We start from the raw sequence: 21,980 nt of genomic DNA on the forward strand, positions 1-21,980 counted from the left end.
TTGAAATTTTCATTTGACCTGCATCACAAGAGTTTGTGTATTTGATTGTTAGTATGAACAAATTTCCAGATATTCCGGGCGTGTGTGGTCACCACACATGGGGCGATCGTGGTTCAAGAGTTGAGTTCGCCTTGTAATCGGAAGGTTGCCGGTTCGAGCCCCGGCTCCGACAGTCCCGGTCGTTGTGTGCTTGGGCAAGACACCACTCCACCCTACTGGTGGTGGTCAGAGGGCCCGGTGGCGCCAGTGTCCGGCAGCCTCGCCTCTGTCCGGGCGCCCCAGGGCAGCTCTGGCTACAATGTAGCTGCCATCAGCAGTGTGTGTGACGCGCTACACAAATACAGGCCATTTACCTTGAACAGCGCTGAGAGCTGTGTCCCTCCAGCGAAGCGAGCGATCTGCCAGACGACGGCTCGGCTCTGCGGCTTCAGCTCGGCGCTCTGATCCGGGCTGCTCAGCTCCTGCGACAAACTGAGCAAACAAACAAACGTGAGCGGCTTCATTCACACCTGACAACCTGCTGCAAACCACCCCCGCCAGAGGTCAGAGGTCACCTGGCTGCTGTTACAGACATAATCTCAGTGTGCGGCGGCGAGGCGGAGAAGCTTTCAGACATGATTTGATTGGTAATCCTGACGGCAGCTTTCAGCTGATGCAACCGTCATTTTCCACAATGCTGCTCCGTCCATAACTGAACTCTGTGGTCGTTAAACTGACCTCAGCTCTCCAGTCACGGCGAGCATAACGTCCAACAGGAAGGACGCAACGTTCATCAATCACTCGCAGCTGTCGGCAGCAGTTTGTAAAGCAAGGCCTCAGATGAGACTTCATTCTGATTCAAGCAGCTCAAAGCCGTCTGGAGACCAAAATACTCATTTTTGCTCTACAAGGGCCTGATATCCACTTACGAGGACGTTATGCTGCTACTGTTCTATCAAAATTTAAAACCAATGTCCTCATACGTGGATCTCATTTTCATCAAAAATAAAAATCAGGTAATTCTTTGTTTTTACATTCATCAGGTCCCAATCAGGCCAAAGAGCAAAGAGAAATTAAAAATGCCATGAAAGAGGTCTTAGGAGGTTAAAGCTTTAAACTTTTGAAACATTTTTCTTAAAACTTCGTGATGAAAACGTCATCGCTGCGAGTTTGCCACATCAACACAAGCTGTACAGAAACCACCTCAGCTCACGCCTGCTGCTGGAAGATTTACGGCTGGATGGAGCGAGAAACCACGACCCCTCTGCCCCGCGGCCTGAATGCTGCCAGACTCTTCTGTGTGGAGCTTGTGTGTATTCTATGGCATTCAGTGCAAGTCGGGCTCCACGGTGCTGGGCACTGAGCACCAGAGGACGTCGAGCCCTCGGGCCACCCTCTTCTGATTGTTTGCATAGTTATACTTGTATAACTATGCATGTGACAAATAAAGAACCTTGATCTCTGAGCATCAGCGACCTGCTGGGATGTGTGCCGCTCTGACAGCGCTCTGTTCCTCCTGACACAAAGCAGCAGATGCCGGCCCTGCTGATGGTTAAGGACCTGAGCCTGTGCTGGGAGACACAGCAAAGAGCTGGACTACCTGTGCACCCTCCACAGGGTCCAGGTATCACCTCCTGCTAGCAGCAGTGACACTGAGACTAGCCAAATGCAAAGTGTCCTGTCACAGCGTTCCTGTTTAGGGTTTGTCTCGTTGTTGGCCCTCTGAACCTGACTTACCCCCCGATCAGTATCCCTGATGTTTCATTGACATGACGGCACAGTGATTAAAAAGCGGCCCTGTAATCTTTCTGATCAGTGGATTACAGGGATCTGATCATGTGATCTGCGCTGACTTTGACAGGCTTTTAAGTAAATTGATGTCTTTATGATTTTACTGGTTTGGACTTCACATGACGTGAGAACCTAAACCAACACCGTCCCTGCTGCCTGTACGCCACCTGTGACTGTGCAGCAGGACTCTGTCTCGAGGCCCTCCACACATCGCTGACTTTGATTTCCATGACTTTCCTTAACAAATAAGAACCGCCCCTCCTACTTTGCTAATGTTGTTTTCCATTTAAAACACTTCTAAGAAGAGCCGCGGTTTCTTCACAGGCTCGAGGAACTCTCGTCTGGCCTTAAGCTTCCTGTTCAGGCAGAACAACAACAACTGAGTCACATTCAAATCGACGCGCCGGCGCTGCGTTTACATACAGACTGATTTCCATGAGAAGCAGCAGCTGGTTTGAATGGCAGCGCCTCACCTCACGGAGCCTTTGGGGACGGGGATGGTGGCACACACGTTGATGGCGGCGCTGCAAAACAAAACAATGACGTCATCATCATCGTCATCCTGATCTGTCATTATCACTCGAGTGCTGCACTGACGCCTCAGCTCGGTCCTCGCTTTGCTTACAGTGATCGTAAAAAAGCAGTGATTCAGTCAAAGTAGCATTATTCTGCTCGGTTCCCTCCTCAGATCACAATAATCCTTCTTTATCTTAAACAGCTGAGAGGAAAGGAAGGAGACTCCCATATCCTCAAACTCTAAAAAGACTGGATCCTACACTTCCCATCATGCCTCTGGATTGTGTGAGCCCCTGCTGACTGCTTCCCCAGATTGAACTCTCCTTTTTAATTTGGTGCGCTGGCCCTTTAAAGCGGCGTCTGGCCGACAGCAGCTGGTGTCGTTTCCAACACGGACGCCGTGAATCATTCAAACACACCTGCTGCACCTGCAGACGGCCTCAAGCAAACATGTCTGCTGCTTCCACCTGAAGCGCTTTCTGTGTAAATATGTGGGATGCAAACAGACCTCTTTGGTGGTAGATCGCAGCGAAGCTTCATGTACATCAGCAGCCTGCAGAGAGGAGAAACTCGTTCACACAGAACGTCCCAGAGTTAATAAAACCAGCTACAACAAAACCATGATGGTGCCGAGTAAAGCTGTGAGCTCCTGTGTGATGTTAGTGAACAAGCTGATCTCCCCAAGGTCAAAACTAAAGAAATAAAATAAACAGAGAAGTTTTAGTCACCGAAAACTGAAACACAAAGCCTGCCAGTAAACTGTGATGTGACGTTACTGCAGAAGGTTTTCTTGTACGCTGATAAAATGAAAGAGACACAGAGACAGGCTGGCAGGTCAGCAGGTTAACTTTAGGTTAACGAGCTTTAATAATCAGTTTATTCTGTGCTTCAGTTTTAAGTTCAGTTACAATTTAAATACACGTTCCTGAGCTACGGAGCTAGAGTCCTATACTGCAGTTCCTCTAATGTCCACTAGAGGCTACAGCGGTGAGTGGGTCCCCACACCAGAAACAAACATGTTTACAGCCTGAAACACAAACTCTTCATTCTCTGCTCATCATTTCACACCTGCATTTTATAACTCATGTGTTTAAACTGCATTAAGGGTGAAAGTTTCCATCAGGGGCGCGTCGGTGCTTTCGGAGCATTTCTATAATAATCCTGCTGTCGGGTTGTTGGACCGACGGACCTTTCAGGAAGTCTGAGCTCCAGGTTTGGTGAAATTCTGGGATGTTAATTGGACGTTGTTTAGCATCAGTTTGCAGATGGGATGCTGCAAACTGAAGTTAGGCAGCTTTAGCTGATATGATCAACAATCATTTGCATATTATTGATCATGAAACTGAGCTCACGGCACCATTGTTCATCAGTGGAGTTTTTTCACTCATTATGCAAATGTGGAGTTTATAAGGTTGGAAAGCTGCAGTCAGCTGAGACTGAAGCGTCACCAGGATGATGGTGATGAACAGAATCCACTCTCTGGGATTCAATGATGGCTCAGTATTCCCCCTCTTATCCAAATACAGTCACATGGTTACGGTGTGACAGTCAGCACTGCACAGCCCTGTTGGGTAAATCTGATGATGGACTGAGTTTTGTGCTCACAGCTCTCACACTGAGGCTGCAGTTGCTACTATAAAGCAGGGGCCGGCAACCCTGGGTTAACTGATGGCACAACCACAGCTGGACTGGCCCGATGGTGATTTTTTGTTTTTATGGGCGGATGATTTTTTTTTGTAACAGTATAAACAATGAAAGCTGGTGGATTGGTCACGATCTGGTCGACGTGTAAAAATAAGACGGTTGTTTGGTGGTGGCTATGGTGGAGCTTCCACAGAGGCCAGCAGGTGGATGAGGGAAGGGGAGGCAGGAGGAGAGACCCGAGGCGGCCGCTGGTCCGAGCGTCAGGTGAACTGAGCTTCAGGTAAGAAGTTATGACCTGCAGTCTCTGGGTCAGATATGAACCAAGTTTAGGTGGAGTTTGTTTTCGTTGTGCTGACTTTTTACCGTCAGTTACAATAACTCGTACTGCTAGCTAGCATGACGGAGTTTCTATACAGCTGGGTGGTGCTATGATGTTACTGATAGTGAACTTTATTTTATTCCTAAGGTCAGTTAGTAGAGTTGCCAACCGTCCCGTAAAAAGACGGAATCGTCCCTCATTCAGAGAAAATATTACGCGTTTCGTACTGAAGTGAGACGGAACAGTTTGTCCTGAACTTCAGCTCGAATGGAAAAAGACACAAAGCTGGAGTTATTCTGTCTTTGCTGCACCGCTGCCTCTCCTCTCACTCTCTCTTCTGTTTCTACTTCAATCATGAAACTGATCAATGATCAGCTGATCGGCTTTTCTCTCTGCGCCACAAACAGGAAACCAGCGGATGTCGCGATAAACAACAGCAGCACGTTTGATCAGCTGTTGTTAGAATTTATTTAATATTAATTTCTAGTATCAGCTGATGTTTGCTGGAGCCACAGCTGTAAAGCTGCTGGTCATGATGTCGGTTTGGATATGTGGTGAGAGGGAAACATGAAGATGAAACCAGGAGATGTCCTTACTGAACCATCAGAGCTGAACAGGTGATGGAGAAACAGGTTTACCTTTTAGGTGACATGGATGAGTTGAAGGGAAGTTATGAACTGTTTCTGAGAGACAAATAACACCAGGATCCTTTTCTGTGCAGGGGCGGGTCCAGCAAAGTGTTGCCAGGGGGGAAGGCAGGGCATTAACAGGGAGAGGGGGGCACAAGGAAATACTTTTCTTTCTTAGTCTCATTTAAAATGTCTCGCTGTTATTAAATAATTATCTGAATCTTACAACCAAAGTTTTTATCTGATGTAAAATGTATAGAAATCATACATATACCAACAAGACTGTGCATCACTGTCACCACAGCGTTGGCTTTCATTCAAAGCTTTCACCTGCTGGACGTCACTACCTGACAGGTTTAACTGTCTTCAGAACATTGCAGAGGTCTTACTGACAGTGTTTGGCTCTGCATGTCTGTGTGAGCAGGTTTTCTCTCACACGAGTCCTCAGGCAGCCTCTGAATGCTGGACACTGGGAGACCAGAGATCACATTAACATGTGTGTCTCTGTATTAACAAACATATTGGCCCAGTTTATTTCTCTTATCATTGTTGTGAGGAGACCATAAACAGCATTTGTATTTTCTGCTGTTCAGTTCATTTGCTGTTATGGATAAAAAGTCTTTTTTTGTTTCAAAGTAGCTGATAACTATTCGCTGATAGCTGCCAACATCTGAACAAATATAATTCTGTAAAGTTGATCTATATAGTGTGTAACTGTTAATATAGAGCGTTATTAAATTTATTGCTAATGCAGTCATATGGCTCACTGACCTCTGAGGAAACTTTAGATGGCACTCATCATCAGAAAGGTTGCCGACCCTGCTATAAAGGATGAAGCTGGCGGCCGCAGCCACAGGAATAGAAGGCGAGCTGCACTAAAGCAGCAGGAAACGATGGAAGAAAGCCTGTTAACAGGGTGTAGGCTGAAAACTGCTGGAGCAGCCTGCTTCCTGTTTTCCAGCACGTTTTTCCCTCTATGGCCGTTAAATGTCAGTTTGAGCTCAGGGAAGCCTGGAGTGAACAAACGGGTGAAGAATCAGGCGAATATACCTGAAAGGGGGCGCCGGAGCTCACCCTTTCACAGATCAAACCTCACCTGCCTGCAGGAGGTGAAACACCTGCTCAGACTGTCTGCCCTCTGCTGGCACAACTGTGCAACAACAACCCTCACCCTGCAACCAGCTGCTGAGTGAGCGATGTGTCCGTCACTCAGCATTCACCTGTTTCATGTTTGCATAGTATTCGTTTAACTTACAGGTTTTATGAGACTCGTTTAAGGAGGCCACGCCACATTTTAACTGGGGAGTCTGAGGAGACAGTGCACCGCTGGAGCCTCTGCTGGACGTTAGAGGAACTGCAGGTTTCTGAACCTCATGTAGTTTGTGTCGATGTGTCTGAAGGTCCTACCTTCCACCGTTGTCTCTCTCGATGGTGGGGAAGAGTCGGAAAGGAAGCGCAGACGGCAGGTCGTCGCTGAGCTGGTACTGCATCACAGTTTGCTGCAAGAGGAGGAGATGAAGAGCATGAGGAGCAGTCGAGAAACAAACTGCACACGCTCAGAGTTCAGTCTGATTTGATGATGTGAGTGAAACGTTTCAGTGTTGCTCGTGTGTTACTGAAACCAGAGCGCGCTGCTGACGTAACCCTGAAACTACAACAGGTGAGTGCTCAGGCAGCGCCTTCATGCTCCTCTGTGACTCTGATGGTGCTGAGGAGCAAGCTCTCTTCCTGCAGGCAAAGCTGTCGCTTCCTGTTAAAAAGGGAGTTTTTCCTTCCCACTGTCGCCAAAGTGCTTGTTCATAGGGGTTGATATGATTGTTGGGTTTCTCTGTATGTAATACTGTAGGGATAAGGATCACCTCTCCCTGGCTGGGACACAGTCGGAGGATCCGATGGCTGTCAAACTCGTCCAGCCGCACCGCCTGGTGAAAGCTGCACTCGTCGACCCGAACGGCGGCTCCGTAACCTGAACAGGAACAAACACGGCAGGTCACACACACCCTTCATTTTAACCTGCACATCCTCTCGCCTTAGTGATGGGAGTCCATCCAGATGTGGATCCAACATCATGACCCACAAAAAAACTGGGTCACGATGTTGTCTGAAAAACATCACCGACTAATCTGAATCCAGACTTTTCAGGATTCGGGGACTCCCAGAGTCTCCCGACTTCCTGCTCAGATCCGCTCCAACATTTTCAGTCATAACCATAAACTGACGCCAGCCGCGGTCCGGACTCTTTAACCAGCCCCGCTCAGTACGTGCCGACTTTCAAACCTTTAAATCCACCGTGAAGCTAATAAGCAAATAAATACCAAAATAAAGACACATGTATCTGTGAAAAGCAACGACACAAACAGCAGCAGGAAATGAAATCTCTGAGGAAATGAAGCCGTGCTGTTTCTAATAACACCGACAGGATGAAGCACGTTTAACGCTGCTCTGTGTTTATGAGGACGGACATCGTGCACGGCTCAGTTTGTCTTTCTACTCACACTTCACTTTGATTTGATCGCTGAACAAAAACACGGCTGCAACATTTCAGCATGAAAGGTGTATTACAGTTCGTGTGAATCAGGTCAGAAACACAAATAACTATGGAAGTCTGACCCGGGTGCTGATAATCACTGATCACACCACTGAGTGTGATCACCTCTATAAGGTCAGTTTGCTGGTCTGCAGCATTAGACAGTCCTGTCAGGACTTCACCCCGAGCTCAGAGCGTGTAATGCTCAGAGAAACTGCTCAGGCCTCAGTTAGCATGCTAACAGTCAACGATCACGACAGATTGTAAGGGCTGTAGGAGAAAGCCTCTTCTCTGTAAAAAGAACACAGCGCCATAGATTAGATGAACTCTGCATACCAGAGTGTTCTAGTCTCATGTGAGGCCATCTGTCCCACAGATAAAGCTTGGACCAAACTGGGTCGTCAACAGGACAATGATCCCAAGTACAGCAGCAAATCTCCAACAGAACAGCTGAAAAATAAACCAATCAAGCTGCAATGGCCCAGTCAAAGTCCAGACCTGAGAGAGCTTAGCATGAACGAACAACTAGAATACAGAGTGGACCAAAACCGCCCCACAGTGATGTGAGAGCCTGATACAGTCACACAGAAAACCGTCACTGCAAAGTAATGCTGCTTAAGGAGGTTATAGTTGCTGCTGACTCAGTTCTTACAGAACTGCAAACAATAGTGAAAAACTTTGCTTTCAAATTACTTGTCACTTAGAAGTGTGGCAGCACTGCTCTTCTTCATGGGCAGCACTGTTGGCGCACAGCAAGAAGGTCCTGAGTTCAATTCCAGCATCATGCTGGTGTCTTTCTGTGTAGTTTGAATGAATGTGGGAGTGAATGTGCGCCACCCTGAGAAGGAGAAGCGGATGGCTGCTCTTCTTCATATATAAGTAATATCAGTTAAATCCTGTTTATCCCCTTCACTGGTACAAACTCACATCCCTGCAGTCCATCTTGGTCTGGTTCTTTCTTCTTCTTCGCAGGTTAGAATAGTTTTAATGTCAAATCTGTAGGCCGGGCTTATAGCAGCCTTTCTTCTGCCTGTTCACTACTGAACACAGATCGTGGACTTCATATGTGCTGCATTTACTCTGTGATGACAACATAACATAAATACAATAAACTAATGAAAGGCTGCGATGTGATTGTGCGTTTTTACCTCTGAGCTGAGACTTGCCGATGCTGAACTCTTCGTTCAGTCCGATTCGCATCTCTGTTAAAGAGACGGCACAGACACACCAAACTGAGACGAGAAGACGACATCGCTTCAGATTTTAGAGACAAAGAAACAAATCACAAGCATTAACGTAGAAGACGTTTATTTTTATATTGTAATGCACATTTTTGTTGCACTGGTTCACTCGGTGCTGCTGGATTAGTTTAATTCAGATATGAGGAGAGCTAAACAAGGAAATAAACAAAAGCTTCTCTTTAGAGGATACTGGGGGGGAGTCGAACGTCTGTGTAGGGATCGAACAGCAGCATTCATGAAGCAGAGAACATGAACCTGGACTGTTCACGTTCAGGTTAAGTTAGCAGTGTTGTCGTTGCTGTCATGCTGTGATGTCTTTACTGCTGCAGTGTGACGATTAGCTGCGACTGAGGAAACCTGACCTGTGCTCAAAGTTCAACCTTTACCTTTATTGGCTCATTATGAGGCGTTTGTTCACATTATAATAATAATAATAATAATAAACAACAACAAAAAGTGCATCAACACCAGTCAGAATAAACGAGACGCAGCCTTTTCTCATTGGACTGGCTGCTGCGTGCGCCACCTATGACATCATCAACCTTAATGACAGCTGTGTTTGATTGGCTGTGCGTTTCTCTGTTTGATGGGAAGTTGCTGGTACGACTTCACATCTCAGCAAAACTGAAGACTGATTTGTTTCCTCTCGTTTAAACGAGTAAAATCGGTCGCCATGCACTGAGTCGACGGCGAGCATCAACTGACTTTAAATCCTCCAACTCACTGGAGGACATACGATGCTTCATCTTTTCTTTACCACTGCTGATCCTTGGAAATCCACAGTTTCAGTGCATCCACTCAGACACATCCGTTGTCAGATGTGTCTGAGTGGACGGGACCAGCTGACTGAACCCTCCATAGACACCACCTGGTGGCTCGCTGAACCTCTTTTTGAGCCGTCTCACCTGAGCAGCTCGGCATGTAGCACTTCACTCTGATCTCGCCCTCCACATCTGCCTTCATCAGAAGTCCCTGCAGCACAAACCCAACAGCTCTGCACAAAGTTCTCTGTTTTGGTTGATTCACCTCAGAAATCTTTTGTAATTAAATGTTTTTGACACTAACACATTCCTCAGAGTATTCAGTCTCATTTGTTGCGAGTCTGAGGCTGCACCACAAACACTTTTGGCCATTTTTAAGCTTTTCGGGTGTGACTGTTCTTCTCACGCTGACGTTACTCACGTTGGAGCCGATGACGACCGTCATCCTCTCAATCACGTCCACAAATATCTCGCTCTTCCCTCCCTGGAAAACACACACACAGACCAGATGATCAGAAGCCAGGACATGAAAAGTTCTGTTTTTTTCCAGGAAGTTTTCAGTCCAGCTGGGACCAGACTATTTACTGAAATCTGACAGTCAGTTTCAAACCTCCAAACCTGCTTGTAAAACGGAGCAAATGGCTCAAAGTTCCCATAAAAGCGGACCTAACTGAACTTTTACTAACTCATATCTCGGTGAACGACGACTGCCTCACCCTCGGCTTTAGGCGTTCTGAATGTTGATTTAACCTTCGTCTTAAACTAATCAGCTCATCTTCTTGGAAAAATGAAAGAATATCAACATTTTTACACCAGAAACAAAAACATGTATATGAACATAGATCGCCTTCATTTTTTGAGGCTTGTTTATCTAAAAGATAAAAGCCCACTCCAGGGCAACGAGCCCACAGATCATCCACAGACTTGAAACGAGAGCAGCTTGTTCTTCACTCGTCTGTCAGGCTGTCGGCGTCCTCTCGCTCAGGTGTTCCCCTCCCACAGGTGTGCGGGGTTTTACCTGCTCTCTGCTGGACTGGATTGGTCTGGTGGCTGCAGAGCTTGGAGCCACTTTGCTTTGCTGCGTCTCTGCTCCAAACTGCAACGACAGCAAACAAATAAAAACAAGGTAAACAACGCGGTGAATGCAGACTGTCAGCTGACTGCAGAATGAACACTTAAAATAAAAATCCATTAAAGCTCCACGAAGGCTCTGAGGTCTTTGTTCCAGCACAGTTAGCTCTCAAAGGCAAAAACAGACAAGTGTTTCCCCTAAAACAGTAAACTTTACAGCGGGCCTGTCTGCCAGCTGCTTTGCAACCCGCCTCCACCCCAAATACCCTCAGTTTCTCCTGGTGTCTGATCATCGCTGCTGCCACTGCTCAGTAAATCTTGGTGATGTGATGCTCCTGCTCTCAAATAAACTCTCTTTTCTAAAATAAAGGTGAAGACGATAAATCAAACTTGCCTTCTTGAGGCAGACGAGCACACCCTTACTAACTCACAGAGCTGCTAACAGTCAAACAGACTGAAGACAAGACATAATTAACTTTTACAGCCCAGTTTGACCAGCCAAACATTTCTCCTGGGAATCTTTACTATCGGCACAGACGCGTTCCCTGGATGTTTAACAAAAACCAGACACAGGGGCTGATGGGAAACCAGGAGTGCTCAGAAACATAAAACAACAAGAAAAACTTGTATTCAGCAGCAGAGCTAATAAGAGTCGTGCACTGAGGAGGTCAAACCCGTCTTCCCGTAACGTCCAGCCCTGGGTGCACGGACTTAAGGTCACAGATTTGAGGAGGAGCCCAGCGCTGACAGAGTAATCCGTCCTTAAACCCTCAAAATGTGGAGGAAGAAAACAAAACAGGCAGTTGTGTCGAGACATTATGGAACAAAGAAGACCGACCTTAAAAACATGGCTCAGATTATTTTCTTCGGCAGGTTAGACGACTCTAACATGGTCTGCAGTTCATCCAGAGCCTCATTAAGACCAGACAGCTGGAGGAAATTACATCCATCCGTGTGTCTAAGGACAGATTTACAAAGCACGAACGGACCTCGGCTCACATATTTGTTTTCTGCTGCCTTAGAAAAAAAGCCCAAAGCCTCTGACTGTGAAGCAAACGTCCTGAACACCTGATTCAGCCGAAACTCCTGTTTTTAATCCTGTTGTTATGACAGTTCTTATTCCTCTGGGCCAAATCACCTTGAATGATCTGAAAACAAAAATGTGACTTTGATGCCTCCTGAGGACAGATGGCTGCGGTTCCCCTCGAAGCTAATGTCAAGAAAACAAAGCAAGCAAGCGAGGTGGTGCTACCGTACCAGGCCGACATTGCTGAGGTCAAACAGGCTGAACGGCCTGGAGGTGACGGCTTCGGTCTGGATGAAGTTCTTCAGGACGTCAGAGGAAGTCGTCTGGATGTAACCGTAGTCCTGACAGACAGAAGGAGAGGAGGGTGTTTACACGAGCAGAGGTTCATCAAAAGAAAATGTGACTAAAGCTGCGTTCACACTGCAGGTGAAAGCGCATCAAACCCGACTTTTTTGACCCTGTGCGACCCATCTATCCCATCATGCTATGACAGGGTGAACGGCACAAATCCGATATTTTCAAATCCTGATCTGGGTCACTTTCGTATGTGGTGCTGAATCGATACATATCCGATGTTTTAGAAAGCGACTGCTGTTTGATGGTCAGGTCACATTAAATCCGTCTTTTACGTCACTGACACAAGACAGACGCCAATTATCAGCGCAGGAGAAGACATCGTGAACGCTTCCTGGCCATCCAGTGAAACTGTTGGGAAGACAACGTTGGAGAAACGTGAACATTTCATTTGTACTGTATAATCTGCAGATTCTGACAGAAATCTGCAGCTATCCTTTGAAGCAGCGCTCCTCTAAAACAGCAATAAGGATCATTATTAGGTTATTTACATTATTATGTCAATAACAAAATAACTTAAAGCAAAACGTGGGAAACATGAAGTCCGAAGTCTTTATATTAAGGCCATCAGTCAAACAATACTGTTGGTCTGGGTCTAAACAGAGCGCGTTGTGTGTGACGTCTTCTTTTGCGCATGCGCCGCTTTGAGCGTTCACACTAGAGCGCGTTTGCTGTCGCATTTTATTTGTAGTGTGAACGAGCAGACAAAACAATCGGATTTGATCAAAAAATCGGATTTGAGCATCAAGACCTGCAGAGTGAACGTAGCCTAAATGCTTGTTTCCCTCTAAGAGAGATGGAGCAGGAGGTGCTAAATCTGCACTACAGAAGAGGAAAACATGCTGCTCCACCCACAGCTCATGTTTTTACCTCTTCGCTGTAAACCTGAGAGATAACGAGCTCCACACTGCTTCCACACCAACGGAAAAACTTTCATACAAGTTTGTCCGATGTGAAAAACGACTTTGGATAATTGGAAGAAAATTCATGGGAAATTAATGAGATCATGAACTCATCAGTGAAGCATTAACAGAGGTCACAGAAAAAGTGCGATACGTTCATTTCACAAAGACTTCTTCACAGTCAGACCAGAGTCTTCCCCAGGTGGATATCTGTAAGAGTGCAGGTTTGAGGCTACGTCCTTCTTTACGTATATTAAAACTTTACAGCACCACCCGTAGCCACAAGGGGTGGCAGCACGGAGACTCACCACGATCTCGTCCAGCAGCTCGTAGATGAGGGCGAAGTTCATCTGCACCGACTTCTCTGATAGGCTGCCGCAGTAATCTTTAACCAGAGCTGCTAACCTGCAACAAAGAGCATGCTCCGTCAGCTCAGGAGCTGTAACACCATCAGGTGCAGAGCCTCAAACTGTCTGAGGTCACAGCCATCCTCAAACACAAGCAGTCAGCTTACGGATGACCTCATACCTGTTGAGAAACTCGGTAATGGTGAACGGCGAGGAGCCCGCCGTGGTGGTGGCGACCCAGTACAGTCCTCCCTGCCTGATGTGGACGAAGTAAATATCCTTATGATTCTGCAGGAAAACAAAAGATGTTTAACCAGACATGAGGAGAAAATAACTGGCATTATAATCAAACATAATGACTCCTTCTTCTGAAATCTGAGAACAACCTGCTCATTGTTGGTTTAAATGTTTTTAATTATGAGCTGACTGGACAAAGTCTGACCACATCATGGAAACACTGGGAGCTACATAAAATGAACCAAAACAGACACCAGGACATCATGTGGAGTCCGAGTCACTCACACGGACCAATAATCTAACTGCTGTCAGGTTAACTGTTCTAACAAACCCTTCAAAAAGTCTGAGCTCCACTTTGTGTGTTTGGATGGTCCTGAGCATTAATCAGCAGCTATGCGTGTCTCAATAAAAAGAAGCCATAATTTATTTACCATGACGACCGGAGGCTGGTCTCCGGTCAGCGCCGTGACCTTCTCGTAGAAAATACTGACAATGTCGTTACCAGCTCCTCCACGGACTGGTGGGTCAGGTCAAGGTTGATGTTTACACACAAAATAAATAAAGCACATTTTCAGATTCAGAATTGTCCCCATACAACCGACAGTATGGAGGTCCGGCACTGCCGAAATAGATTTACAATTAAAGTTTACTTAATGGGGAACTAATACAGTTATTCATACAGCTTTCATTTGTCCTGAGCTGTTTCCAGCTGTGGGAACAGAAGGATACAGTCTTTATAAATGAGATGGTCCCCCTTCGAGGACAAGATGAAGACCTGAGAGATCATCCTGCTGAGAGACACACAGGAGAAATGAGAAAATAATAATCGTCTTTATTTACTTATATGAATTAATTATGTTGCAAACAAAAAAGTTATAAAGTGACAGAACTCGGTAAGTAAATAAAAACACTGAAAAGGAGATAAAATCAAGTACAATCAGGAAAAAGTTGTTTTTTTTAAAGAGGAGACTTAAAGTACCTGAGGCCACGATTTGATTTCCTCAGGCAGATCGAAGCCTCAGAGCTCCTCATGCAAACACCCAGGTGACAATAAAATATTTCGTCCTTAATCAGCTCTAATGATTCTTATGCCGAATTTGATTTTAGAACCAAAATAATCCGAGAAACCCTTAAATGTGATTTTAATGCGTACATGTGCTAGAAGAAGTGAAAAAATATTTTAAAATGACGGAAACTGTAAGCGACCTCAGTCTAAAGCCATTAGCATGCGGAAATTAGCTTTTCACGCTCATTTTGTAAAGCTGAGGTTAATAGCAGTTACTGATTTACTCACCCACAGATGGCCTCCGGGGAAACAGATGTAAAATAAATAAATAAATAAAAAAGTAAAAAGGTTTCTTTTAACCCTTTTTTTTATCCCTAGGAAGCCATGACTGGCAAGGAAAGCTAATTTACTGATCGTAACTGGGAATTCGAGTGAGCTAACCCAGCATATATTAACTCAAAACGGCAAAAATAAGATGTTAAAAGGTGAAATTAAAAAGCTTACAAAGTTTGTAAGCTAGCTCCCGGCTATCCGGGTAGTTGACACACACACACCACAAGAGCATCTCAGTTGACAGGTCAGTGTTTACAAACCGCGTCATCAGCTCGCAATTAGCGCACAGCGCCGCCAGCAGTGCGGGAGGATAATTTAAGTTAAAATATTTAGAAATGTAACCCCATAAATAGCCTTTATAGCTACATCGTCTTTCTATCAATATCAATTAGTGTCACTCACACTAATGACAGTTTAGACATTTAGCCGTGTAAATGTAGCTCGTTTTAAAGACATCCTAACAGCAGGGGGCAGCACTAGCAGAGGCGGAAATTCAAACGGAAGTTGTTTCTGCCTGAGATTAGCCATTTTCAGCACAGCGTTGATGTACAAACCGTATAGTCGATCATGAAGTAAGTAATTATTTTCTTATTAAGCGTTTAATTTAAGTTTTTTTTATCGTTTACTGATCAATGACAACTATTCGGTAATGATTATAGCCATTCGAAAATGACTATTCGCTACCAAAAGCGCCAGCTTGAAGATTGTTTGAGTACTTCTTCATGTACAATCTCGTCTCCCAGAATCCATTCAGAAAACCTGAGATTTTATGTTTATTTTCCACCAACTTTCCCCATAAAATAATCAGACACACTTTCTGCGGTTATTATACAATTACAGGAGCCTTATTTCAATTCGGCATTCAGTAAAATAGCATAAAATGAAGCTTGGACCAGAGTTTGAAGAGGTGATCATCGCCTCCTGTTTTGGCGATAGGCGATTTTCTTTACCGTTGCGGGATGTGTGTTAGCTCACTAAAATAAAAACGAACCAGAGCTTCACAGAGCACAAACACCCGTGTTGCGTTCCTGTCAGCGTGTTCACGGGGCTTTAAATCAGTCATAATCTGAATGGAGTTTGGTCTGTAGAAACAGACGTCATTGCGCTCCATATTATCTGGAATCAGTGGTCTTAAAATCAGTTCTGTTTGTGCCTTATGTTTAGGTTTAAATTACATCTCTTTTATATTTTACTGTTTATGGCTTATGTCTTTTTATATTTTTGCCTTTTTATTATAAACTCATATGATTAAGCTCATGTTTCTTCTCCAAATCCTCAAATTTAGCTTCGCAGAAATAAAACTTAAACGCTGGGTTGTACGAGATGAAAGCAGATGACTGTCACATATTAATTACAGATTATGAACCAGGATTCTGAAAAGGAAACACTTTCTTTTCTCTCTGTTTTCAGTCCTCTAACGAAGGTAAAGCTGATAAACGAGCTGAACGAGCGTGAAGCCAGCCTCGGGGTCAACGAGTCCGTTTCCTGGCACAGCGAGTACAAAGACAGCGCCTGGGTCTTTGTTGGTGAGACTGCGCGACAAACTGAACAATCCACAGATGAGCAGATAATGAAAATAATCATTAGTTTAAAGTTGAGGGGAAAATGTAAACTGAGAGGAAGTAAAGGCTTTTCTTTAGAAGCCACATCCTCACATGACTGAATCATTCACCATCCTTTGCCTCTTAGCTGACAGGTGGTCACCAGTCTGCCAAGGTCATTGGTCAGTCAGGGATGTCCTGTGCTCCCATTGTTGTCATTTCTGCTTCAAAGTTTCTGTGTCTGCAGCACAAACTTTTTGACTCTTCCTGATCGGCTTAAGCTCCACGTGTCATGTATTAGTAATCTTAAGAGGTTTTTCATAGACCGATATTTCATATGTTCCAGATAAATGATCGACGGGTATCAAAAAATGGTCCCTACGGACCAATCAGATCTCTGGAAAATGACTTCACTCAATCTGGAAGATCCATGAGACATCTCAGATCGTGTAGTCTGTGTGGAAAATTCCCACTTAAAATCGAATACAAAAACCCTCAGACCGCCTTAAAATCTGTGATTCCAGCGATGGTGAAGCTGCTGTTCAGAGATCTGATTGGTCAGGTGATGGTGAGTTCCTACCAGCTGACCTATAATCTTGAACATCACGCGCTCTGGAGCAGGTTAGCTGTGCGTCATAAGCATAAGTTACTGAGGTGGTAATAATGAACCACTTTTGTAACACCAAAGTGAAGCTAGTTTAAAAACCACAAATGCTGTTTCATAGTCACACCTCTGGAGAAGGGGTTTGATGAAGACTTGGCTTCTTGGAAATATTCCTTTTACATGAAACACTCTGAACCATTACCCACCATGGTATCTTCAGCTTTAATAAAGGTGTTTATACTGGAAATAGCAGTGTTGCTTTGTGTGCATCTGCTGGATGTTTTGTGTTGTTGCAGTGTTCATGTTACTGACATTAGTGATGAAGTAATGAAAGGTTTTTGGAGAATGAATAAGCAGCGTTTTGGATGTTCTGTTTTCTGCAGGAGGGTTTCCATACGAGCTGACTGAAGGAGACCTGATCTGTGTTTTCTCTCAGTAAGTACCTCATCATTTCTTAACTACACTACTCACAGATGGGGAGCACCAAGATTCACTTTGTCCTGTCAGGTATGGAGAGATCGTCAACATCAACCTCGTGCGTGACAAGAAGACCGGAAAGTCCAAAGGTTTCTGTTTTATCTGCTATGAGGACCAGAGGAGCACCGTGTTGGCCGTCGACAACTTCAACAGCATTAAGGTGAAAGGACACACTCTGCTGCGCTGCTCTGAATCTCGTCCGACTCATAGGTTGCAGTTTGTTCCTGTTGACACAGAAGTCAGTCATGGAGGTCCACAGAGTCCTGTGTGTCTAATAATACTGTTTGTGTTATACGGGAAAACACTACATCTGCTTTCACTGATATGCAGATGATACCCAGCTGTATTTATCCAGCCACCAGATGACACAAATAAAGTTAAACTACAGTTTAATGATTTAAGAAATGCTGGAGTCATGTTTGACCAGGACATGTCCTTCAACGCACATATTAAACAAATATGTAAGACTGCTTTCTTCCATTTGTGCAACATCTCTAAAGTTAGAAATATCCTGTCTCAGAGTGACGCTGAGAAACTAGTTCATGCATTTATTACTTCCAGGCTGGACGACTGTAATTCATTATTATCAGGAAGTCCTAGAAACCTGCTGCACAGCCTGACCTTGTAGCACCATAATCTCCCTGTTAGAGCACTTCGCTCTCACACTGACAGAACGACTTTAGATCCTGGAGGTTTTTCGAGGGTATCGGGCACGCGGGGCCTTTTTGTGCTTCATCCCTTTTACTCACTTTACTAGAGTTTTACAGGGAACAGCTGCAGAGATGATGATCCAGGTTTCTTAAGAAATTGTAAAATTTAGGATGTAAAGTTGTGTCATCAGCGTGGTCTGTCCGAACTATGATGAGGAGCATGTGAACACTAATCTTGTTTTAATGTTTTAATGGCCCTGAAGGAGTCGTGGCTACAGGATAAGCCACCTGACTCATGTAGATTTAAACGTTCATGTCCTCGAGCTTGTTGTGAGCCGACATCTATCCCACATGGTCACATGACCCAGAATGCAGGGTTTTTTTTTTGTTTTTTTTTTTTCCAGCAAATTATCAGAAAACGGAAACATCCAGAGGGTTCGAGCTCCTGTGTTGACAGAAAACCTTTTTCCTGGGAGTGTTTTTACTTTGATTTTAAAAGAAGCCAGATCATTCCACTTCATGATGTCAGACTAGAGAAACAATCATGAACCTCATTTTCCTACATGGATGTGAGGCAGTTAGTAAAGGCCAGTCTCAGCCCTGGCTCAGAGACTGAAAGATGAATTTTAATTCCTGTTAATGTTGTTGTCAAGTGTGAGTCTGCAAATATTCAACGTGTGAAGCTGAAGTTAATGTACGTAAACTATCAGCTGTTTGTGACGCGCTCGCTGGTTGTTCGATTGACTTCAGGAGTTTAAAGGTTCCAGTGAGAGTTGATCTCTGACTGTTGGTTTGTGCTGTCAGATCAAAGGTCGCACGATTCGCGTTGACCACGTCAAAGACTACCGACCCCCCAAAGACGGCGAGGACATCGACGACGTGACCAAGCATCTGAGGGAGGAGGGCTGCGCTCCCAAAGTCGGCGAGTCTTCCCCCTCCTCTGAGGATGACGAGCAGTACGCCGTACCTGTGAAGAAGCCCAAGAAAGGTGAGGTCACATCCTGTCACGTGAAACCCGCCTGACACAAGATGAGGTGGATTTTTATTTATCTTCATTCTGCGCTCTCTGTTTCAGACAAGAAAGAGAAGAAGAAAAAGAAGAAGGAGAAGAAGAAGGACAGGAAGAGCAGAGCCTCTTCTTCATCACCACCTCCTGTTTCAGTCAGAGTCAAAGAGGAGAAAGAGGACGCCGGGTACGACAAATACAACCAGAGAGGGCCGCCGCCAAAGCCAGGAGGACAACCGAATGGACAGACAGCGAGACACAACGAGAGACTGAGAGGGGAGGAAGAGGAGGAGAGGAGGAGGAGAGACGCAGATCGGCAGAGAGAGGAAGAAAAGAAGAGGGGTCACGAGAGGGAGAATGACAGAAGCAGAGATAATGATAGAAGACGAGAGACGGAAAGAGAAAGAAGAAGAGACGCAGATCGGGACAGAGATGACAGGCGAAGGGAGAGAGACCGAGACGATGACAGGAGGAGGTAGAAGAAGAACATGGGAGAAAATAACAGACATGTTTAAATCCAAGCTGAAATCAACACAAATGAATATGTTTTAGTCCATTCTTAGATATTCATTTGATATTTCGTTTCATGTCAGCCTTTACTTTTATGCATTATTCCTAAATGAAAATGCTTCTGGCTCCTGTGTGAGCTCTGAAACATTCAGCCCAGCACTGGTGTCACTGCTGGGCTCATCGCACCACAGCGAGTCTGAAGTTCAGCTTCTGTTTAAACTTTAAGTGAAAAGCTTGAAGTCCACACGTCTGTCTGACAAAACGCTGATGTTTGTTTTACAATAAATCAATATTTCTAGTTTTGGCATGAACTCATTTTAAGCCCGTCCTGGTGACATCACGATGATGCCTCAGTTTGTTTACATTTGGAAAAAGAGTCGCATAAATGAAAAAGACTTTTGTGATTTTGTGCTTTGCTCAGAAAAATAATTTCAATGGCAGATTTAAACATTCGTGTAAATGCGGAAAATAACATCAACAGTACATTTAATCTATTAGTAGATCGATTAGTTTATTGATGCAGCACCAAAGCACCAACAGTCACCTCAAAGCAGATTATATTTTAATGTAGAGATACTACAGTAATGAGCTCTGTTCTGGCATTTGTGCCATAGAAACTGAACATCATTTAATAATAATCCCTGAAGCCCTCATTTATTTCTTAATAACATTAAAATCTACAATAATGGATTCCACAGCAGTGGGTAACATACGTCATCACAGCAGACGACTCTCTGAAAGTGCTGTCACTAAGTCAAAGGATTTCTTGTTGCTGTGTACCACCACAGCTCAGAGCAGCTACCTGAACTCGCAAAGAGATTGATCATGTTAATAATTTTACATCTTCTGTGCAAGGACTCTGGATACTGGGTCCTCTGAAAACAAATGCCTCAGATCACAAGTACGTGAGTCCCTGGTAGAACTTGCTCTTCAACAAAACGGGCCTCTGTAAAGCTCAAATATCTTGATGTTCTTTTGATCAGTGATTGATGAAAAGAACATCAGGTTCGTCTCCAGGCTGACAAAAATGCTGTTGAGCCAACTATTCCTTTAACATTAACTAGTAAAATAACATTTTAACCATTAGAGAAAATACCAAATCCAATGCCACTGATATTACAATACTTTCATAACAGTTGATCTTTCTGAGTTAACTTCAATAATTACTTCCTCCAAACCATCAACGTGTCTTTTAGACCCCATTCCTACAAAACTGCTCAAAGAAGTCCTGCCATTAATTAATGCTTCGATCTTAAATATGATCAACCTATCTCTAATAATCAGCTATGTAGCACAGGCCTTCAAGCTGGCTGTAGTTAAACCTTTACTCAAAAAGCATCTCTAGACCCAGCAGTCTTAGCTAATTATAGGCCAATCTCCAACCTTCCTTTCATATCAAACATCCTTGAAAGAGTAGTTGTCAAACAGCTAACAGATCATCTGCAGAGGAATGGTTTATTTGAAGAGTTTCAGTCAGGTTTCAGAGCTCAGCACAGCACAGAAACAGCTTTAGTGAAGGTTACAAATGATCTTCTTATGGCCTCTGACAGTGGACTCATCTCTGTGCTTGTCCTGCTAGACCTCAGTGCAGCGTTCGATACTGTCGACCATAATATCCTATTAGAGCGATTAGAACATGCTGTAGGTATTACAGGTACTGTGCTGCAGTGGTTTGTATCATATCTATCTAATAGACTCCAGTTTGTGCATGTAAATGGAGAGTCCTCTTCACACACTGAGGTTAATTATGGAGTTCCACAGGGTTCAGTGCTAGGACCAATTCTGTTTACATTATACATGCTTCCCTTAGGCAGTATCATTAGAAGACATAGCATACATTTACACTGCTATGCTGATGACACCCAGCTCTATCTGTCCATGAAGCCAGATAACACACACCAATGAGTTAAAGTGCAGGAATGTCTTAAAGACATAAAGACCTGGATGGCCGCTAACTTTCTGCTTCTTAATTCAGATCAAACTGAGGTTATTGTACTCGGCCCTGAAAAGCTTAGAAATATGGTATCTAAGCCAGATTCTTACTCTGGATGGCATTACCTTGGCCTCCAGTAACGCTGTGAGGAACCTTGGAGTCATTTTTGACCAGGACATGTCCTTCAACGCACATATTAAACAAATATGTAAGACTGCTTTCTTCCATTTGTGCAACATCTCTAAAGTTAGAAATATCCTGTCTCAGAGTGACGCTGAAAAACTAGTTCATGCATTTATTACTTCCAGGCTGGACGACTGTAATTCATTATTATCAGGAAGTCCTAAAAACTCCCTGAAAAGCCTTCAGCTAATCCAAAATGCTGCAGCAAGAGTCCTGACAGGGACTAGAAAGAGAGAGCAGATTTCTCCTGTTTTGGCTTCCTGTTAAATCCAGAATTCAAAATCCTGCTCCTCACATACAAGGTCTTAAATAATCAGGCCCCATCTTATCTTAATGACCTTGTAGTACCATATCACCCTATTAGAGCACTTCGCTCTCGCTCTGCAGGCCTA

General features: G+C 44.4%; 2 protein-coding genes and 1 long non-coding RNA gene across 8 annotated transcripts in view; 2 read left to right on the top strand and 1 right to left on the bottom strand.

Annotated features, from left to right (window-relative positions):
• Positions 1-3,498, top strand: part of LOC120737582 — a 25,320-nt gene extending 21,822 nt beyond the window's left edge. For both annotated transcript variants that reach the window (XR_005696772.1, XR_005696771.1), the window contains exon 3: positions 3,487-3,498. This is a non-coding gene — a long non-coding RNA (uncharacterized LOC120737582). The remainder of the gene's footprint in view (positions 1-3,486) is intronic.
• Positions 1-14,930, bottom strand: part of ap4m1 (adaptor related protein complex 4 subunit mu 1) — a 19,548-nt gene extending 4,618 nt beyond the window's left edge. The window contains exons 1-15 of one of the 5 annotated variants that reach the window (XM_040038054.1): positions 14,325-14,620; positions 14,075-14,136; positions 13,777-13,862; positions 13,290-13,396; positions 13,070-13,166; positions 11,736-11,846; positions 10,426-10,503; positions 9,829-9,891; positions 9,552-9,618; positions 8,554-8,637; positions 6,738-6,844; positions 6,286-6,377; positions 2,795-2,839; positions 2,244-2,294; positions 354-471 (exon numbers count right to left, since the gene is read on the bottom strand). In XM_040038054.1, the coding sequence (XP_039893988.1) occupies positions 354-471; positions 2,244-2,294; positions 2,795-2,839; positions 6,286-6,377; positions 6,738-6,844; positions 8,554-8,637; positions 9,552-9,618; positions 9,829-9,891; positions 10,426-10,503; positions 11,736-11,846; positions 13,070-13,166; positions 13,290-13,396; positions 13,777-13,862; positions 14,075-14,136; positions 14,325-14,377 (1,221 nt within the window). In that variant the 5' untranslated portion in view covers positions 14,378-14,620. The other 4 variants (XM_040038063.1, XM_040038079.1, XM_040038071.1 and 1 more) reach the window with 4 other exon arrangements.
• Positions 14,931-15,134: 204 nt separating this feature from the next.
• rbmx2 (RNA binding motif protein X-linked 2) lies at positions 15,135-19,770 on the top strand. The gene is made up of 6 exons (XM_040038264.1): positions 15,135-15,256; positions 16,095-16,210; positions 17,213-17,264; positions 17,337-17,466; positions 18,761-18,944; positions 19,032-19,770. Exons 1-6 carry the CDS (start codon positions 15,252-15,254, stop codon positions 19,439-19,441), a joined length of 897 nt encoding a protein of 298 aa, XP_039894198.1. The 5' UTR covers positions 15,135-15,251; the 3' UTR covers positions 19,442-19,770.
• Positions 19,771-21,980: the final 2,210 nt, after the last annotated feature.

The sequence above is a fragment of the Simochromis diagramma genome, unplaced genomic scaffold (genome assembly GCF_900408965.1).
Source record: "Simochromis diagramma unplaced genomic scaffold, fSimDia1.1 OVJJ01000323.1, whole genome shotgun sequence".
Taxonomy (NCBI): Eukaryota; Metazoa; Chordata; class Actinopteri; order Cichliformes; family Cichlidae; genus Simochromis; species Simochromis diagramma.

Excerpts from the sequence above, each read along its gene's own strand:
- rbmx2 (XM_040038264.1), top strand. Across the intron at positions 16,211-17,212 it reads CAGCGCCTGGGTCTTTGTTG|GAGGGTTTCCATACGAGCTG; the intron begins GTGAGACTGCGC and ends TGTTTTCTGCAG. Across the intron at positions 17,467-18,760 it reads ACAACTTCAACAGCATTAAG|ATCAAAGGTCGCACGATTCG; the intron begins GTGAAAGGACAC and ends TTGTGCTGTCAG.